Genomic DNA, 19,474 nt, shown 5'->3' on the forward strand with positions numbered 1-19,474 from the left:
GCAACTGGGAACGCTACAGAGTTGCTTGTCCTGGTGTGAAAAGTCCACCCCCACCCACCCAATTCTGGCCGCTTCGGAAAGGACATTCTCTGCAAAAAGAATCACCGCTCTTTCTTCCCAAGTTTTCCGCCTGCCGCATTCCTTCCCTCCGGCGCGTCGGCGTGCGCTGACGTCATGACGCCGTACACGCAGCCCCGCCCCTGCAGAGCTCGGTGCTGGGACGGAACCCGGGTTTCTCTCAAACCCGGAATGTGAGGCCTGGGCTTGGCTCTCTATGCCCCCGTGCCCCGCTGTTTACCCAGGCCTGCGTGCGCCGCTGCTGCCCTACGGCTCGCCCCGGAGGAGCAGGGTGGCCGTGCGCTTCTGCCGTGTGCCCGCGTGGCTGCCGCCGCCCGTCCGAATCCTCCGGGGCCGCAGAGGAGTTCGCTACGGAGGGAGGCGGGGGCCTTCGGGAGGAGGAGGCGGAGGAGGCGGAGGAGGAGGGAAGGAAGATGGCGGCCGTGGAACTAGAGTGGATCCCAGAGACTCTGTATAACACCGCCATCTCCGCTGTCGTGGACAACTACATCCGCTCCCGCCGAGACATCCGCTCCTTGCCCGAGAACATCCAGTTCGATGTTTACTACAAGGTACGGGCCGTGGGCCTGCTCTCCTCTCCCCTGCCGCAACCCCTGGGGCCGCACCCCCTTCCACGTCTGCGAACCCCTGCAGTTAACCCCTCACCCCTCGTAGCAGGATCGCCTCCCCAGACGTCTGGAAACGGTCTCGGGATTGCCAGGATAGGAATAATCTGTTTCCATATCCTCGGTCTCTCAAGCTCTTGGGCCTTGATTGGTATCTCTTCCTAATGAAGCTCTCTCCGTTTTTTGGTGTTCCCCCCTACATTGTGCCCCCCCCCCCCACCTTGGGTAGGCCTTTTGCTTGGACTTCCTCTGTTGCTCCCCTGTCCCACTCAGTCCTTTACTTCTAGCCTGTGTCTTCGGACATTTTCTCCTTTTCTCCCTTTCTTACCCAGATTCAGTGTCAGCATCAGCTGAACTTTTTGCTCTGTTCTTACACCCCTTCTTGCTTTCTCTTGCCGCCCCTCTTGCCAAGCATCTTTTTTTCTGCTTCGTTTTCTTCGTTCCTAATTGAGTGGGAGTTGAGGAATTAGTAGAAGTAGTTGCGTGCTTTATTGGCATATTTTTAAAACTTTGGTTTTTGTTTATATTTAGGGTTGAATTGGGATTTCGTTTATATGTGAGTCTTGATAAACTATTTGAAAAGAAAGGGGAAAATCTTTCTTGAAAGAAAAAAATACTTTAGAAATTAAGTTACGTTCATGTATTTGAAAGTTGCAATCTTGCAGCATTCCTAAATAGCTCCCCCTCAGATATCTGAACAAAAAGTCTCCCAAGTCACTTTTCCAAGGAGTTTCAGGGGCAAGTGTCTTAGACGTGGACAGTTTTTGCAGTGTTTACAGAGGGAGGAGATACTTTGTTGTCTCGGAGCCACCCTTTTCTTCTCCCCCTACATTTGAATGTGAACAGTGGGTTTATTCTTCACTCCTCATTGCCTTGGATCTGCGTAGGTAACTCCTACTCTCCAGTAGCCACCCGTGCAAATGTGACCAGAAGTGGAGTAGGACTTATTTTTTAGATCTTAAATACTTTCTTTTAATTAGTAAGTTGGCATGAACACAGTGTAAGTTGATATTTAACAGATGTGTATGTTCTTATATATGTATGGGGTTTTATGGTAGTTGTTCTATTGGGAAGATGGCCTACTTTCTCCACCCCAGAGTATTTTTTCAGAAAGGCACTGAATTGCTACATTCTCTTAAATCCAGCTGCTTTACAACAGTTCTAACAATTAAAATGGTTCCTCCCCCATAAATATTTGAAGAGGATTTATTTTGGTTATTCATTTTATTATTTGGCCCCCAAGGTAGAGAAAAATTCATTCAAATCCCTTTGATACATTGATTTGCTTTGTGTGTATCTAAGGAAACTTTGTATATTTGAGATCCATTCCTCCCAAGGATGGGTGAGTTTAGATTTGTCTTTCTCAACCTGAGAAACTACAGCTTTGTGTATATGCTTATTCTGTCCATTTTATTAAATTTTATGTAATCTTTTACACTTCTTAGAGGAGAACATTGCAAGTCAAGGAAAGTACATTTAATAGTTGAATTCTCACAAAATACTTGGACATCTTTTAGTAACTTGTGCTTCTAATGGAAGCTTTTCATTTGAAGATTATTATTTGTATACACAGATGGTGCTTTTGCCACATTTCCTATTTCAAATAGTTTACAAAGTTTTAATGTTGTTTCCTTTTGGTATACTTTTACTTGTAAATACTTTTATGTATCTTGGAGTGTGGCATTATGCTAAAGTGAAGGAAGGTATTTAACATGTGCCTGGAACTGTGCTAAGTGCTTTTACACGTTGTGTTTAATCCTCATAGTTAAACTGTAGAGTAAGGTATAACCCTGTATTAAAGGTGAGAAAGTTAAGTAATTTAATCAGGGTCTAATATTTAGTATCTAGTTCCTACCTTCCTTGCCTTCCTGCTTGAAAAGATTTTGCATTTTGAGGTAATAGATTATTTTGATGAAAGATGTTTATAGAACTAATTCCCTGGACTTGAATCTTTGATAGAAATATAAGGAACTTTTCTTGATTTCAAACACCATTTTGGTGCATAAATATAAAAATACGTTTTAAGCATTTTAATGCAAATAAATATAAGATACTCACCCCTTGCCTAATTTGTGAGCATTTAAAAAGAATGCTTATAGTTTCCAATTATCCAATTTAGAGCCAGGGAGAAATTCATAATCAGATTCCTTCAGCAGTCCCAACTTCCATCAATAGGCATAGTCATAGACAAAATTATAGTATTTGTGGAACCAAAAAAAATACCCAGTACCACTTGATTGTTGTAGTCCAGTGTCCTGTGTTAATTTTTGTGAGTAGCTTCAGGCGAAGTCACAGTCGTAAAGTCACAGTCATAAAGTGTTAGGAGATGGGGTTATGGAATGAATGGAAGGTGAAGTAAGCATACTGACTGCTCCCTAAGTAAGGAAGGGAAAGGAGAAAGGTGTTGATAGGTAGAAAGGGCAAAGGGATTTTTTTTTAATTACTTATTTTTGAGAGAGAGAGAGAGAGACAATATGAGCAGGGAAGAGGCAGAGAGAGAGAGGGAGACAGTCTGAAGCAGGCTCCAGGCTCTGAGCTGTCAGCACAGAGCCCAGTGCCAGGCTCGAACTCATAAACCCTGAGATCATGAGCTGAAGTCGGAAGCCGAACTGACTGAGCCACCCAAGCGCCCTAGGGTTTTTGTTTTTTTTTTTTCAAGCGAGGACGACATTAGAATATATTGGCTGAATGGCAGAAACCAAAATGGAATGAGAGTTTAATTGTCTAAGTTAGGAGAGAAATGAATTATGGAGCGGAGTCTTGGAACTGGAGAATTAATTAATGAGTCTTGCCTCTTCCTTCACCATGTGTAAATTAAAGTGTTGGTCTTACATTGTAGTTGGGGAAAGAGTACTTGTGTCTCTAAGATCAAATGGAACAAGTTAGGGACTTAAAGTATCAGCATAGCTAAGTTTGCAAAGAATGGTTGTCCTGAATAAGGAGGTAAGATCATCTGCTGAGAGGGATGGGAGTGGTGGTTTCTATGTAGGGAAGTTAAACTGAAGTTAGAAATGCTGTTGATGTATACAGGAAGGGAAGTTTATTAAAAATTTGTTTTAAAAAGTGACAGGTGGAGGGATGCCTGGGTGGCTCAGTCGGTTAAGCTTCCGACTTCAGCTCAGGTCATGATCTTGCAGTTTGTGAGTTTTGAGCCCCACATCAGGCTCTGTGCTGACAGCTTGGAACCTGGAGCTGCTTTGGATTCTGCGGCGCTCTCTCTCTCTCTCTCTCTCTCTCTCTCTGTGTCTCTCTCTGCCCCTTCCCCACTCATGCTCTTGTGCACGCTCTCTCTCTCTCTCTCTCAAAAATAAAAATAAAAATTTTTAAGTGACAGATGGAGAAAATAATAAAATTTTTAAAAACTTTAAAAAATCACAGGTGGTACAGATGGTTCAATAAAAATCCATACGCTACAAAATAATGTCTTTGAATCTCAATAGCTTTCAACCAGGAGTGCTCAACCATTTAAGTATGGGAATGGAAAGATAAATAGAATGAATTGTAAAGTTGTGTACCAAGTGAAAGCAAACATAGAGTGAAGAGCTGGGTTTTTAAAGGATGAAGTTTATGATCTTTTTAACTGCTGACTGGTCTGTTTCGTGTCCTGTTCCAATTACAAAATTGGCCATAGAGTTAAGTATTAGCTAGGTGAGGTGTTTCAGTAATGTGTTCTATTTATTTATTTTTAAATTTTCTTTTGTTTTTTAATTTGAGAGAGAGAGAGAGCCTGTTTGCGAGTGGGGTTGAAGTGAGGGGGGAGGGGGAAAAGAGAGAGGGAATGAGAGAGGGAGAAAAAGAGAGAGAGAGAAAATCTTAAGCAAGCTCTACACTGAGCATGAAGTCCTGACATGGGGCTCAATCCCATGACCCTGGGATCATGACCTGAGCTGAAATTGAGAGTCTCATGCTCATCTGGCTGAGACACCCAGGCGCCTCAGTGTGTTCTACTTATTATTTTTAGTCTTTTTTTTTTTTTAAGCTTGTATATTTTTTAGAGAGAGAGAGCATGAGCAAGGGAGAGGCTGAGGAGGTGGGAACAGAGGATCTGAAGCAGTCTCTGTGCTGGTAGCAGAGAGCCTGATGCAGGGCTTGAACTCACCAAAGGCCAAGATCACAACCTGAGCCAAAGTCAGATGCCTAACCAACTGAGCCACCCAGGCGCCTCAATTTATTTTTAAAAAAAAAATTTTTTTTTTCTGGGAGAGAGAGAGAGCGTGATCAGGGGAGGGTCAGAAAGAGAGGGAAGTACAGAATCTGAAGCAGACTCCAGGCTCTGAGCTAGCTGCTAGCCCAGAGCCCAGTGCAGGGCTTGAACCCACAAACTGTGAGATGATGACCTGAGCCGAAGTCAGATGCTTAACCAACGGAGCCACCCAGGCGCCCCATCAATTTATTATTTTTAGTCTTTACCTCAATGATTTTGGCTTTGTCTCATGCTAAAAATCATACAAATTAATGCCTGACTTGGTATTAGGGTTAATTTTTTCTTTTTCTATTATATATTTTTGTTGTATAGCTATATAAAGCTCAACTAACATTCTTGATAATCTTTTAAAAATGTCTGGTAACAAACTGAAAAAATAAATTCTTGCAACGTATTTGACAGCCAAAGAGTTAATAATCTTTTCATATAATGAGCTCTTGGGATTAATAAATTGAGAGCTAAAATTTTATGGAGGAAGGGATTAAAGAACATAAATAGCCCATCATACCGTGTATCTCTGGATTGTAAGGTAATATGTTATAATGTAAACTCATCTCAGTTTAAGCTCTGAATTTATCTGATATATGAATCAGATACTCAAAACTTTACTGGTATGGGAAAGTGATTAAATATGAAGTTCATCTGGAGAATTCTCTTACATGAGAATAAAGGAGTCAAAGAAGTTTTGAAGATGCACAATACTTAGGAGAGATGTGTATTATAATATAGTCAAGTATATTAGAAAGCTACATATTTTATTTATTGATTTTTGAGAGAGAAAGAGAGAGTGTGTGTGCACCACAGCAGAGGGAGGGAGAGGGAGAGAATCGTAAGCAGACCCCACACCCAGCACAGAGCCTGATGTGGGACTTCATCTTGATCCTGAAATGACCTGAGCAGAAATCGAAAGTCAGATGCTTAACCAACTGACTCACCCAGACGCCCTAGGAAGCTACATATTTTAAAACTATGTAGCATTGGCACAGGAACAGCAGAGAGATCAGCTGATTTATAGAACATAGTAGACGTCTAAATAGAAGTGAAAGCACATTTCAGAATTTGTTAAATGATATTGGGCACCTGGGTGGCTCAGTTAGTTAAGCAGCTAACTTCAGCTCAGGTCAGGCAGTTTGTGGGTTTGAGCCCCACATCGGGCTCTGATGACAGCTTGGAGCCTGGAGCCTGCCTCAGATGTTGTACATCCCTCGCTCTCTGTCCCTCCCTCACTCTTGCTCTGTCTCTCTCTCTCTCAAAATTAAAATAAGCATTAAAAATTTTTTGTCATTGTTAAATAATAAAGAGACAGTGCTATATTTTAATTTTTTTAAGGTTTGTTTATTTTGAGAGAAAGAGAGAGATTGTAGGGGAGGGATAGAGACAGGAGAGAGAGAGAATCCCAATCAGGCTACTTACTGTCAAAACAAAGCCCAACTCAGGGCTTGCACTCACAAACCATGAGATGATAACCCGAGCCAAAATCAGGAGGTGGACATTTAACTGACTGAACTACCCAGGCATCCCAGAGACAGTGCTGTATTTTAACATGTTATTGTTTTTGAGAGAGAGCGCCTGTAGCAAGCAGGGAGAGGGCAGAGAGCAAGGGAGACACAGAATCTGAAGCAAGCTCCAGGCTCTGAGCTGCACTTAACCAACTGAGCCACGCAGGTGCCCCAAGGATGCTGTATTTTAATAGGGGAAAATAAAGTACCTTGGACAACTGGTATTTGGGGGAATATATTCACATTATATTTTAAAATGACTTCCAGATGTATTAAAGATTTAAATATGGCAAATGAAATCATACAAGTTTCAGAGTAAGTTATTGGGTCAATATCTTGTAGTGGGAAATGACTGAAATTTCTTCTTTAAAGAAATTATTAAGGTGCTTTACAAATTTAAAGAATGTCAAACATTATATGGCACCTGGGTGGCTCAGTTAAACATTTGATTCCTGATTTCAGCTCAGGTCATGATCTTAAGGTTCCTGGGTTTGAGCCCCAAGTGATTCTCTCTCTCCCCCTCTTTCTACCCCTCACCTCACTCGTGTGTGCATGTGCATTTGCTTGCTCTCTCGCTCTCTGAAAATAAACATTAAAAAATTAAAAATAAATTTAAAATGTCAAACATAAAAATAACGTAAAAGATGAAGTCCTCCATTACTCATTTTGCAAACACTGTTATGCCATCTTGTTGTGGGAAAGACTTTTCTAAGCATGAAACCAGTACCTAGAAAGGAAAAGAAGAAATCAATACTTTTAAGTACATAAAAAAAGTAGGGGGAAAAGGTAAGTACTTTTTAAAAAAAACTATGGAAATTACAACATTTGACAGATGGGTTGTATTTTCTTTTTTTTCCAATATTTATTTATTTTTGAGAGAGCAAGAGATAGGTTAATCAGGGTAGGGGCAGAGAGAGAAAGAGAGAGAGACAGAGAATCCCAAGAGCTGTCAGTGCAGGGCCTGACACAGGGCTCAAACCCACAAATCGTGAGATCATGACCTGAACCAAAATCAAGAGTTTGGATGCCTAACTGACTGAGCCACCCAGGTACCGTGCCCCCTCCTTTTGTTTGTTTGTTTTTAATGTTTATAAGGGTCATATTTTCTAATTCAGAAAGATGTAATACTAATCAGTATGTGAAGAATAACCAACTCATTTTCAGAAGACCTGTACAGCCAGCTCACAGAAGAGGAAGATATGAATGGCCAGTAAACATCATAAGATGCTCAACTGAAATGCAGAATCAAGCCAAAGCAATCATGAGGAAGAAGAAAGAAAATCTGGAGGACTCACACTACCAAGAATCAAGCCATAGCAATTAAGATTAATATGGCATTGGCACATGGTTGGACAAATAGATTAATGGAATACAATAGTCCAGAAACAGATACCTATAACATCACCTGATTTATGATAAAAGTAACACAGTGGTACAGTGGGGAAAGGAAAGTCAAATAAATGGTGCTGGTCAATTATATATCCATATAGGAAGGAAAATACCATGATTTTGCCTTACACCATATGCAGTGATCATTTTTGGATGGTTTGCTGACCTAAATGTAGAAAACAGTTTTTTAGGAAAACAGTTCTCACTATGTCAACAAAGATTTATTTATGAAATGACCCAAACATCAAGATAATTTCATAAATTGGACGTTAAGATTAAGAACATCTAGCCATTAAAATATACCATTAAGATAGGGAAGAGCCAAGCACAGGGTGGGAAAAGTGGGAGAATATACTTGCAGGACGCATGTCTAATCAAAGTCTCATCCTGCATCTAAAGAACTAATACTAAGGAAATGAAAAATACCCCTCCTTTTTTTTTTTTTAATGGTGAAAGAACTTGAATAGGTACCTAAAAAGAAAATATTCAAAAGACCAATCAAATGTTTGGAAAGCAATCATGATTGCATGAAAGGGGTTCAACTTCGTTTTGTCCTCAAGGAAATTGCTGTCTTAGTGTGCATTCTTCAGAATGACTACATGAAACAAAACAAAACAATGTTAGGCCATGGAGCAATCAGAACTCTCAAACATTGTTATTGGGAGTGTAAATTGATGATCTAATTTGGAAAACTAGCCTTGTCTGCTAAAACTGAGCATATACATACTCTGGAACACAGCAGTTCCACTTCAAAAAATGTACACTTAAGAACATTCAAAATGAACAAAGAAAAAAGAGACTTTTGAATATAGAAAACAAACTGATGATTACCAGAGGGGAGATGGGTGTGTGGTGGTAGTTAAAATAGGTGAAGGGAATCAAGAGTACATGCATTGTGATGAGCACTGAGTAATATATAGAATTGTTGAATCACCGTATTGTACACTGAAACTAATATAACACTGGATGTTAACTGGAATTTAAATTTTCTAAAGTCATACACACAAAAGAGTGGTCACAGCAGTACTAATCATAAAAACCAAAAAGTGGAAACTGTCTAAATGCCCATCAGTAGAATTAGTGAATACTGGAATAGTCACCTAATGGAATATTATGCAGTGAAAATTAACAAATTGCAACTGTTTGACACAGTATCACCTGGCTTACAAGTGATACTATAAGAAACCAATGACAAGAATATACACCAGAGGCTCCCAGACTTTTCTGCCTTCTCAGCACTTGGTTCATGGCATTCATAGGCCAAAAGAAATGCCTAACAGTTCTGTTGATTAAGTAGTAGATACGAAGAACTTAGAAATATTTATGTCCCAACAAGTTAAGAGCCATTAAAATAATGCACAAAAATTGGGAAAAAAATGGTATTTTTACTTCATTGGTAAATAACCACAATTAGTAATGGGATATATACTTTGAGCATTGTACAACTTCTCAAATCTTGGTATCAGATTGGACACCCACCACCCTCATTTTCTAGCCACTGAAAATGGCAGCTTATTAACAAAGATAAGACATTACTGAAAAGAATATAGCAGCCTAGTAGTTGGCATGGTGTAATACAGATACTGAATATTGTTTCTCTCAAATTTAAAATACCTTGCAGTCCCCAGGCACCCATTTATTTAACGTTCAAAAACAAGCAAATTTAATCAAAAGTGTTGAAAGTCAAGAGAGGATTTTTTTTTTCTTATCCTTGGAGGATATTGATTACACAAGGGCACAAAGGGATGTGCCTGGAATTCTGATAATACTCTGTGATCTAGATGTTGGTTTATATGAGTGTTCACTTTGTGAAAATCTGTTGAGTGTTACATTTAAATATGAGTTGTACACTCTATGTTATGCTTCAGTAGAAAGGTTTAAAAAAAAATAACATCCATCTTTACTTACCAGACTGTCGAAGTTTAAAGGTTGAAATCATTCATACCCTTTAACCACAGTACCATTTATAGAGTTTACTCCTACAGGATTGCTTGTGAGTGTGGAGAACATTCTGTTTAGGGATGTTCACTACAATATTGTTTATGATGGCAATAATTGGAAACAAATTGTATACTAATTAAACACGAGTAGAATATCATACTGCAGTTATAAAGAATGAGAATGCTGTATATGCTGAGGTAGGGATGCCAGAACGTATCAAGTGGGGAGAATAAAAAGCTGCTTACAAAGGTATGAATAACATAGTCCTGTTGGTGTGATTTTTTTTTTTAAATGCTTATTTATTTATTTTGAGAGGGGGAAGGGCAGAGAGAGAGGAGGAGAGAGAATCCCATGCAGGCTCTGTGCTTTCAGCGAAGAACCTGATGTGGGGCTTATCCCACAAACTGTGAACTCATGACCTGAGCTGAAACCAAGAGTCAAATACTTAACCAACTGTGTGTGTGTATTTTAAAGTAGGGGAATATATGTATCTGTGTCTATGGGCCTTGAAAAGAAGAATCTAGGGGTGCCTGGGTGGCTTGGTTAAGTGTCCGACTTTCGCTTAGGTCATGATCTCGCGGTTCGTGGGTTCGAGCCCCGCGTCGGGCTCTGGGCTGACTGCCAGCTCAGAGCCTGGAGCCTGTTTCAGTCTGTGACGCCCTCTCTCTCTGACCCTCCCCTGCTCATGCTGTCTCTCTCTCTCTCTCTCTCTTAGAAATAAATAAAACATTAAAAAAAATTTTTTAAAAAAAAGAAAAGAATCTAGAGGAACACAAAATTTTAATGGTGTTTATTCAAGGGATAGGATTGCAGTTGCTTTTTACTTTGCACATGTATCCTTTCTGTTTTATTTTAATACTTGGATTTTTATGACCATGTATTGTTTTGATACATAAAATAAGTAAAATTTAATTTTTTAAAGTTTTATTTATTTTGAGAGGGAGAGAGTATGTGTATACACAAGCAGGAACGGGCAGAGGGAGCAGGAGAATGGGGCTTGAACTCTCTTCCTCTCCCTTCCCCCCCAAAAAAGCAAAACAAAACAGGTCAGCATAACACTGATACCTAAACCTAAAGTAGCAACAAAAAGGAAATCTCTAGAAAACCTCACTTGTGAATCATTAGGCAGAATTTCTACATAAAATAATAAATATAAACCAGTATTGATTTAATAGAATTAAATAATCCACAACATTAATTAGTGCTAATCAACATAATATGATTAATTGAATTCACCATATTAATAGGACAGGGAAACTATCATCATAATATAAAAACCTAACATCTCTCCCTTTAAACTTTTTTTTTTTAATATTTTTTATTTATTTCTAGGAGAGAGAGAGACATCGTGAGCAGGGGAGGGTCAGAGAGAGAGGGAGTGACAGACTGAAACAGGCTCCAGGCTCCGAGCTGGCAGTCAGCACAGAGCCCGACGCGGGGCTCGAACCCACGAACCGCGAGATCATGACCTAAGCGAAAGTCGGACGCTTAACCGACTAAGCCACCCAGACGCCCCTCTCCCTTTAAACTTTTAATAAGAAATACAGATTGACATTATAAACATATTTAATCAAAAGGTAATAGGGGCACCTGAGTGGCTCAGTTGGTTAAGCCTCTGACTTCGGCTCAGGTCATGTATGGTTCATAGGTTCGAGCCCCACCTCGGGCTCTGTGCTGAGAGCTCAGAGCCTGGAGCCCTTTGAATTCTGTGTCTCCCTCTCCCTGCGCCTCCCCTGCTCATACTCTGTCTCTTTCAAAAATAAATAAGTATTTTTTTTTTAAAGGTGATACACACACACACACACACACACATATATATATATATATAAACAAGACTACTTAGTGGTGAAATACTTAAAGCATTCTGATTAAAATCAGGACTATAGTAAGATATCTTCTATTATCAGTATCATTGTTGTCATTGTTGTTTCTTTTGGCCACTGAAGCCAGACTGATTTTTTCTTCTTCTTCTTCTTCTTTTTATTTTATTTTATTTTATTTTATTTTATTTTATTTAAGTAATCTCTATACCCAATGTGGGGCTTGAACTTAAAACCCCAAGATCAAGATTTTGCATGCTCTGTGAACCAAGCCAGCCAGGCACTCCAGACTGATTTTTTTCTTAAATGAAATATAGTTGAGTATCATTCAGGTTTTTTGTTTTTATTTTTTTAGTTTATTTATTTTGAGAGAGAGTACGTGCACTCGAGCAGGGAAGGGGCACATGGAGGGTGAGAAAGAGAATACCAGGCAGGCTCCACACTGTCAGTGCAGAGCCTGACATGGGGCTTGGACCCACTGACTGCGTGATCATGACCTAAGCCGAAAGCAAGAGTTGGATGCTTAATGAACTAAGCCACTCAGACACCCCTAGATTTTTTTTTTTCTTAATATTAAGACTTTTCAGACTTCTTTCTGGAACTGTATACTGCATATTCAAAATTCCTCAGGTGCTAATTAGTGCAGTTAGAACAAAGAAATTTAAGGAGCGCCTGGGTGCTTAGTCCAGTTGAGCATCTGATTCTTGATTTCAGTTCAGGTCATGATCCCAGGATGGTGGAATTGAGTCCCATATTGGGCTCCACGCTGACAGCATGGAGCCTACATGGGATTCTCTCTCTCCCTCTCTCTGTCCCTCCTCTGCATGCATGTTCTCTCTCTTAAATATAAATTTTTAAAAATGTGAAATGGAAAAAGGTTTTAATTCACATAATGGAGTATTAAAGTTTATGAAACATACTCAAGGCACCTGCAAATCAGTATGAAAAAGAGGGCTGAAAAGAAATGTGCTTTATGTCATTATGATGACAATGATTTTCTCTAGATGGTAAAATTGAGTGAATGTTTTTCTTTTTTATAGATTATTTTCCATATTTTCTAATTTTTCTAAAAACATGTAATTCTTATGAAATCAGAGGAAACAAATTGTTTAAAGTTGGTTAAGCAAAATGAGTTTCCTAATAAAGTCAGAATGTATTTCTTAGAACTGTACTACTGTCTTTCTACTGCCTCATGGATAGACCTAATTTTCACCACAGATTGGTAATGAAGCTTTGAGAAGCTGAGAAACTTCTTACCCAAGTATAGACATCATGGACGTGTATTGAGTTACATATGGCTGGTTATCATTGTTATCATTGTTAGTTATTACTACTAACCAAATTTTTTAATCATTTATATCATGGTAGCCTCTTCCACTATTAACATAATCATGTAAGTTACACAATTGACCTATCAAGTGAAAGATAGAGTTAGAGAATCTGGATGCTAGACTTAATTTCATCCTCAATGACTGGGAAAAACCCTTTGTTTCTTGTTTAATGTGGATCTAATAGCATTTTCATATGTGGACAGCATATTTAAACTTTAGTAAAGGGTTGCCCTCTAATTTGAGTGTTAACTGTTTCTTGTGCTTTTTAATAATATGAGCATATTAACCTCTTGGCTTACTTGCTAATAAGCAAAGCATTTGCCCTGCAAGATAAGAATAATCATTTGTTGATCAGTTGTATTAAATAAAAAGAAAAGTATGGCATGTATGACATAGTACCAATGAGTTTAGAACAGCTGAGAAATTAAATGTTAATAAGAACCAAGACATTTAAGTGTTGACTTACCTTCAAAAGAAAGCACTTACCTTTTAGTTCTGTTAAGAATTTATAATCTGAGACCCCAGTGTAATCAGTTACAGGACTTACATAAGACCGAAGGAAATGAATATTAAGTTATATTACAATGTGATTTTTTTCAGAGCTACATTCAGATGAATTTTGAGATTAGAGAATTTTTAGAGTAAATATATCTTGTAAGTGAAAATAGTACATGTGTATTAAATAAAACAATATTGCTACTTTCATTTATTTTAGAGGTAAAGGATATGTTTGTTTAGAGATAAAGGACACATTCTTTTTTAAAAACCTTTCATTAAAAAATTTAAACACAAAAGTAGATAGAATAATGGACTTCTGTGTGTCCATTGTCCAGCTTTAGCAGTTACCAATTTTTGGCCAGTCTTGGTAAATCTATTCTAACCACATCCCCCTTTCCTTTAGTATTTGGAAGCAAATCTGGGCATCATATGATTTCATCTTTTAATGTTTTAGTAGCCATCTTACACTTAAAACCCCTAAAAATTTTAATAGTAATTTCTTACTGTTACTGAATATCCAGTTATTCGATTTTCAGTTTCAGATGTGAAATTTGTATGTATTTTTACAGTTTGCTTATGTGGGTCAGGATCCAGATAAATTCTACAAGCTGGCTGTTGGTTGATCTCTCTCTTAAGTCTTTTTTGATCTATAGGTTCCCTTTCTGTCTGTTTTCTTATCTTTGCAGTTTATAAGACAATTCTTGGGGCGCCTGGGTGGCTTAGTCGGTTAAGCCTCCGACTTTTCGCTTAGGTCATGATCTCACGGTTCATGGGTTCGAGCTGCCAGCTCAGAGCCTGGAGCCTATTTCAGAGTCTGTATCTCCCTCTCTCTCTCTGACCCTCCCCTGCTCACGCTGTCTCTCTCTCTCTCTCTCTCTCTCTCCTAGAAATAAATAAAAATATTTTTAAAAAAAAGACATAATTCTTTGTCTTATAGACACTACAGAGTTTTCCTGCAGCCTAGATTTCACTAATCATGATACAAAACATTTTCATCATCCCTCCTATAGGTTTTATAGTCTTTGTCTCTATGGGGACTTCATGGGTTTCACTCATTTCAGACCAGCTTTTAATAATACTAGGTTCTGAGTTGGGGGTCTGTAAATCATTTAGGTAATATGAATTGGGGTTGCATAGACCTATGATGTGTCTTAGGTTTGAGGTTTCAGTTTTTCACAGCAGACTTTTAAGGCTGTGGATGTTCTTGACTTTTTCATTCGTGGTTTAGGTAGGTCGTTCAGCTCCAAGTCCCTTTGCTTACAAGGATCTGCTGTCTGGACTCCTTCCTATCTGGTGTTTGTACTCTACTCACAACCATTCAGAGGTATAAACTATTCTGTTTTTCTTTCTTCCCAGCTGTTTTTGAGTTTTGACAGCTGTGAAGTTTTTGCTCTTGGTTTCAAACTCAGCTATTTATTCAAAAGTTATTTTCTAATACTTTATTCAGCAGTTCCTTTTGTTTGGAAAGGAGCTGGAAGGTTTTCATATGTGTTGCTGTTATCTGCCCCTATTGCCAGAAGCTTTACTCCTGTTCCTCTTCAAAACTTAGCTGAAATTCTTCTTAGAGTAGTTATTTCATTTGTGATGCTAAAACACTTTGCTTACCTCCGTTGTATAATCTATGAGCCTTATTTTTCTGCTCTGACAGATTCTAATTTTGGTTTCAGTTCAGAGAACAGCTCTTATTTTGTATTCCTGTGATGACCATAGTCACAGTGTCTTCCACAAATGTTCTGATATTTATTAATAAAAAATAAGTAGAATATTCGTAGCTGTAGTTTTCTTGCCTTTGATGTGAAAAATGACAAAGATAAAACAGGTTTGGTAAGCCATAAGTTTCATGTACTAAAAACGCCAGGGTACGTGGTAAAAGATCAGATCAGATGTTAAATGAAAGCAGCTATTTTTGTCTGTAAGTTTAAGCAACTATTACTTAGAATTTGTTCTTAACTTTTCCATTTAGGTGCTGGTAATTTATATTCTTCATCACTAGCGTACATTTGTGTATGAAGTTTGCATTGAAATTTGTTCTCAGAGTTTATTGCATGAGCACTATTCTATGCAGAGTACTATAGAGAAAGGACATAAGATTATGCCTGATCAGTATTTCTCTTTAAGGTGCTCACAATGTGGTTGGGAGACAAGAAGTAACTATGTATGAAGCTGGGGTTTTTCCCAAAATGTCAAATTCTTCAGATAAATTTGGGCAGTCTCAATAAATAATGATAGAATAACAATACTAAATACTTGATTCTCTAACTATAAACTTCAGAATAGAGACTGTGTCTTGAATTTTGTTTGTTTGTTTCTTCTGAGGTTGAGTTCCATCCAAAGTAGATCACTACCATTTGGATTATGGATTCAGAAAGCATTGAATGTATATCTATCTAATACTCAGCAGTGTGCTAGGTATTGGGGATGTAGTGGTAACAGTAGTTACCTCATAGAGTGTAGAATGTAATGGAGTGACAGGTTTAAACAAGGTTAGTGAATGTGCGCGTGCAAGGCTTAATGCTAATATGGAGGAAAAATACAGTGTGTCATGAGAAAGTATCACAGGGAACAGAATTTAGATTGGGAAGTAAAGAGCAGGTCTCTGTGAGAAAGTGACAAATTAGTTGAGACCATTAGAAAGAGTTACAGATTAACTAGGCAAAGAATCATGGTACTCCTGCTTCATGTGGAGACAATAGCATATGTGTGCAAAACTCATATGAGGTGAGATAGAACTAAAAGAAAGCTAATGTGGCAGGAATGTAGGAGACAGGGAGAAAGAATGGTAAAAAATGAGGTTTGAAAAATAGGCAGGAGTCAGATAACTTTTGGAGACTTGTAGGCCATATTAAAGATTTTGAATTATGTTCACATTCAGGCTGCCATTGAAAAGTTTTAAACAAGGAATGACATGAAATAATTAACATTTTAAAAAGATCATTCTGGGGGTGCCTGGGTGGCTCGTTGGTTAAGTGTCCGACTTCGGCCTAGGTCATGGTCTCGTGGTTCGTGGGTTCGAGCCCCGCGTCAGGCTCTGTGCTGACAGCTAGCTCAGAGCCTGGAGCCTGTTTCAGATTCTCTATCTCCCTCTCTGAACCTCCCCTGCTCATGCCATCTCTCCCTCCCTCCCTCCCTCTCTCTCTCTCAGAAATAAATAAAACATTTAAAAAAATAAAAGATCAGTCTGGCTGCTTTGTGGCCAGTTAATTAGAAGAGGACAAAAGTGATAATGGAGAAGCCAGTTCTACCTAACCTTTTCAGTAATCCAGATGAAAGATTTGAAATATAAACCCTGTCTCACAGATGTACAGCTTATTGAATATTGTCCAGCTTTTGAAAAAATATACACATATGTAATGGTAGATAAACAATTTAAAAACAAAAGTGGGCGTATATTACTCAAACTTTTCTAAAATTTGTTCATTTTATGTGTCATGGTAATTTTTCCTTGATAACAAATGCTTTCATTTCTGACAATTTTTGCTCTTTAATGACTCATAAAGAGGGGATAACAGTTTCAAACATGAGTGAGGTACATGAGTTTCATAGATTGTGTCTTTCATAGATTAACCATAGTTTGAACTCACTTTCTTTTATACTTTTTTCTAAACCTTTCCTAGTTTCTATTGTCGGGAATTAGCCTAGATTATTCTGTATGCTAATCTGATGTCAAAACTAAGCTGTTCAGTCTTAGCCTGTGGTGATTTTGAATTGGCTGGGAAAGCAGCCAGTTAAAAATCCCTCTGGTTAAGGAAGACTTTCATCCCCATCTTTATCTCCCAAAGAGTTTTCTGGGTTTGGGGGTGGCTTGCATTGCCCTTGAAGTAGTTTTTCCTTCAGTATGTTATAAGATTTTTACTTTAGTTTGTTCTAAAACATCACCAAGAATTTAATCCCTTTGTGTCTTTTTTTTTTTTTTTTAATGTTTTATTTATTTCCAGGAGAGAGAGAAAGAGACAGCGTGAGCAGGGGAGGGTCAGAGAGAGAGGGAGTCACAGACTCTGAAACAGGCTCCAGGCTCTGAGCTGGCAGTCAGCACAGAGCCCGACGCGGGGCTTGAAACCATGAACCGCGAGATCATGACCTAAGCAAAAGTCGGACGCTTAACTGACTAAGCCACCCAGGCGCCCCAATCGCTTTGTGTCTTAAAGATGTTAATTCTTATATATGTGTGTTACTAATATTTTACTCAGTTTTGTTGCATTTAAAATTTTTGTTTATAATATTTTATATTCATGGGCATTTTAGGGTTTTATGTAATCCCTAATCTCTTTATGATTTTTGCTTGTGATAATGTTTGAAAGGCACTGTTTACCAGGTAGCTTTTAATACTGCTGTGATTTGTTTAAGTCTGGAATTTATTTTTGCTGTATTTTATCAGGAGACTTCTAACTTTGTTTTTCCATTTTTTTCTTTTTTTTAAGTGTTTGTTTATTTTTGAGAGACAGCATGCATACAACCCCAGGGAGGGACAGAAAGGGGACAGAGGGATCTCACTAATCCCTGAGATCATGACCTGAGCCAAAGCCTGATGCTTAACCTGCTGAGCCACCCAGGTGCCCCTCCCCCCCTCCCTTTTTTTTTTTTTTTTAAAGTTTTGAGAGAGAGCACACACTCGTCTACCCACAGGAAGGGTGGAGAGAGAAAATCTTGAGCAGGCTCCACATGGGGCCTGTCCCTGGAACCTGAGATCATGACCTTATCTAGAGTCAGATGCCCAACATACTGAGCTGTCCAGGCACCCCTCTTTATGAACTCTTTGTTAGCTCCTTCTTCAGTGATCAAAAAATATTTTTCTTCATCATATGTTAATTTTGTATGCATACTAAGGTCTGCTTTTGAACTTTGCATTTTTTCCATAGATTTGTTTGTCTTCATACCTTTCCAGTATTATATTGTCTGTTTTTCTATCTCTTGGGAGGTAATTTACCTACTTCTAAGAATAAACTATTTTTCCTTATTTTCCTTAAAGAACCAAAAGCTAAAAGTGGTTGATAGAGTTCTTAAATAGCCTCATTATTCATTGGGTACAGAATATAATATGAAACACTTAATAATGAACTGAAATAAGTCAAATTAAAATACATTTTTTTAATGTTTGTTTATTTTTGAGAGAGAGAGACAGAGTACGAGTAGGGGAGGGGCAGAGAGAGGGAGACACAGAATCTGAAGCAGGCTCCAGGCTGTGAGCTGTTAGCACAGAGCTCATTGCAGGGTTCGAACTCATTAACTGTGAGATCATGAACCTTAACTGACTGAGCCACCCAGGCACCCTGGAAATAAGTCAGATTTATTATTTTTTTTAAATTTACATCCAAGTTAGCATACAATGCAACAATGATTTCAGGATTAGATTCCTTAATGCCCCTTACCCTTTTACCCCATCTCCCCCACTAAAATTACCCTTTTTATGTATACTTTTCCTTCTTCATAGATTATCTGCAAGAGGCAGTGTATTGTACGTTATTAAGAACGTGGATATAAGGACAGACTGCCTGGGACAAGATTTGTGCTTTACCATTTTTTAATTGTGTGATTTTGACCAGGTTATTTAACTTTATATGCTCAATTTCCTTATCTGTGAAAGAACATAATGAGTTACTTATGAAAAGCACTTAGAACAGTGCCTGGCACGTATTAGATCTTTTTAAGCACTAAATGCTATTTTTATTCTGGATCAATATCCACAAATCCTGTTCACAGAATGTCTAAGTTTGTACTTTTTCTATAAACCTGGTAAGGATAATTTGAAACAATAAGGTTATTACCCTCTTCCCAGAATTTAAATGGGAACCCATTTTTAGCTAGAAAAATTGAACAGCTGAGTAAAAGAGGGAGGGGCTTGTGTTAAAAAGGCCATGTTTACATTGTAACTAAGGAAGCAACTTTTCTGAATTTTAATTTCAAATCCTACTTAGTAAGAAAGGCATACAATGAGTTGTAGAACATACAAAGCTTAATTGTCTTTATTTGACTGGTGAATACAAAAAGACTGTATAACTTGTTTTCATTTCTCCTATCTTAAATTCTAAGCCTTAAGTTTGCTAATGATGAGTTATTTTGGTAAGAAGTGAAGATTTTTTTTGTACTGTGCCATTTTTGGAGTATGTATATA

At 38.3% G+C, this 19,474-nt stretch overlaps 1 protein-coding gene across 1 annotated transcript in view; it reads left to right on the forward strand.

Annotated features, from left to right (window-relative positions):
* The first annotated feature begins 205 nt into the window (after positions 1-205).
* The window catches only part of APPBP2 (amyloid beta precursor protein binding protein 2), a 52,916-nt gene continuing 33,647 nt past the window's right edge, over positions 206-19,474 (forward strand). Inside the window, exon 1 of the mRNA XM_039255991.1 lies at positions 206-629. Within this exon, the coding sequence (XP_039111922.1) occupies positions 492-629 (138 nt within the window). The 5' untranslated portion in view covers positions 206-491. The remainder of the gene's footprint in view (positions 630-19,474) is intronic.

This window comes from Hyaena hyaena, unplaced genomic scaffold (genome assembly GCF_003009895.1).
Source record: "Hyaena hyaena isolate Hyena2069 unplaced genomic scaffold, ASM300989v1 scaffold_553, whole genome shotgun sequence".
Classification (NCBI taxonomy): domain Eukaryota; kingdom Metazoa; phylum Chordata; class Mammalia; order Carnivora; family Hyaenidae; genus Hyaena; species Hyaena hyaena.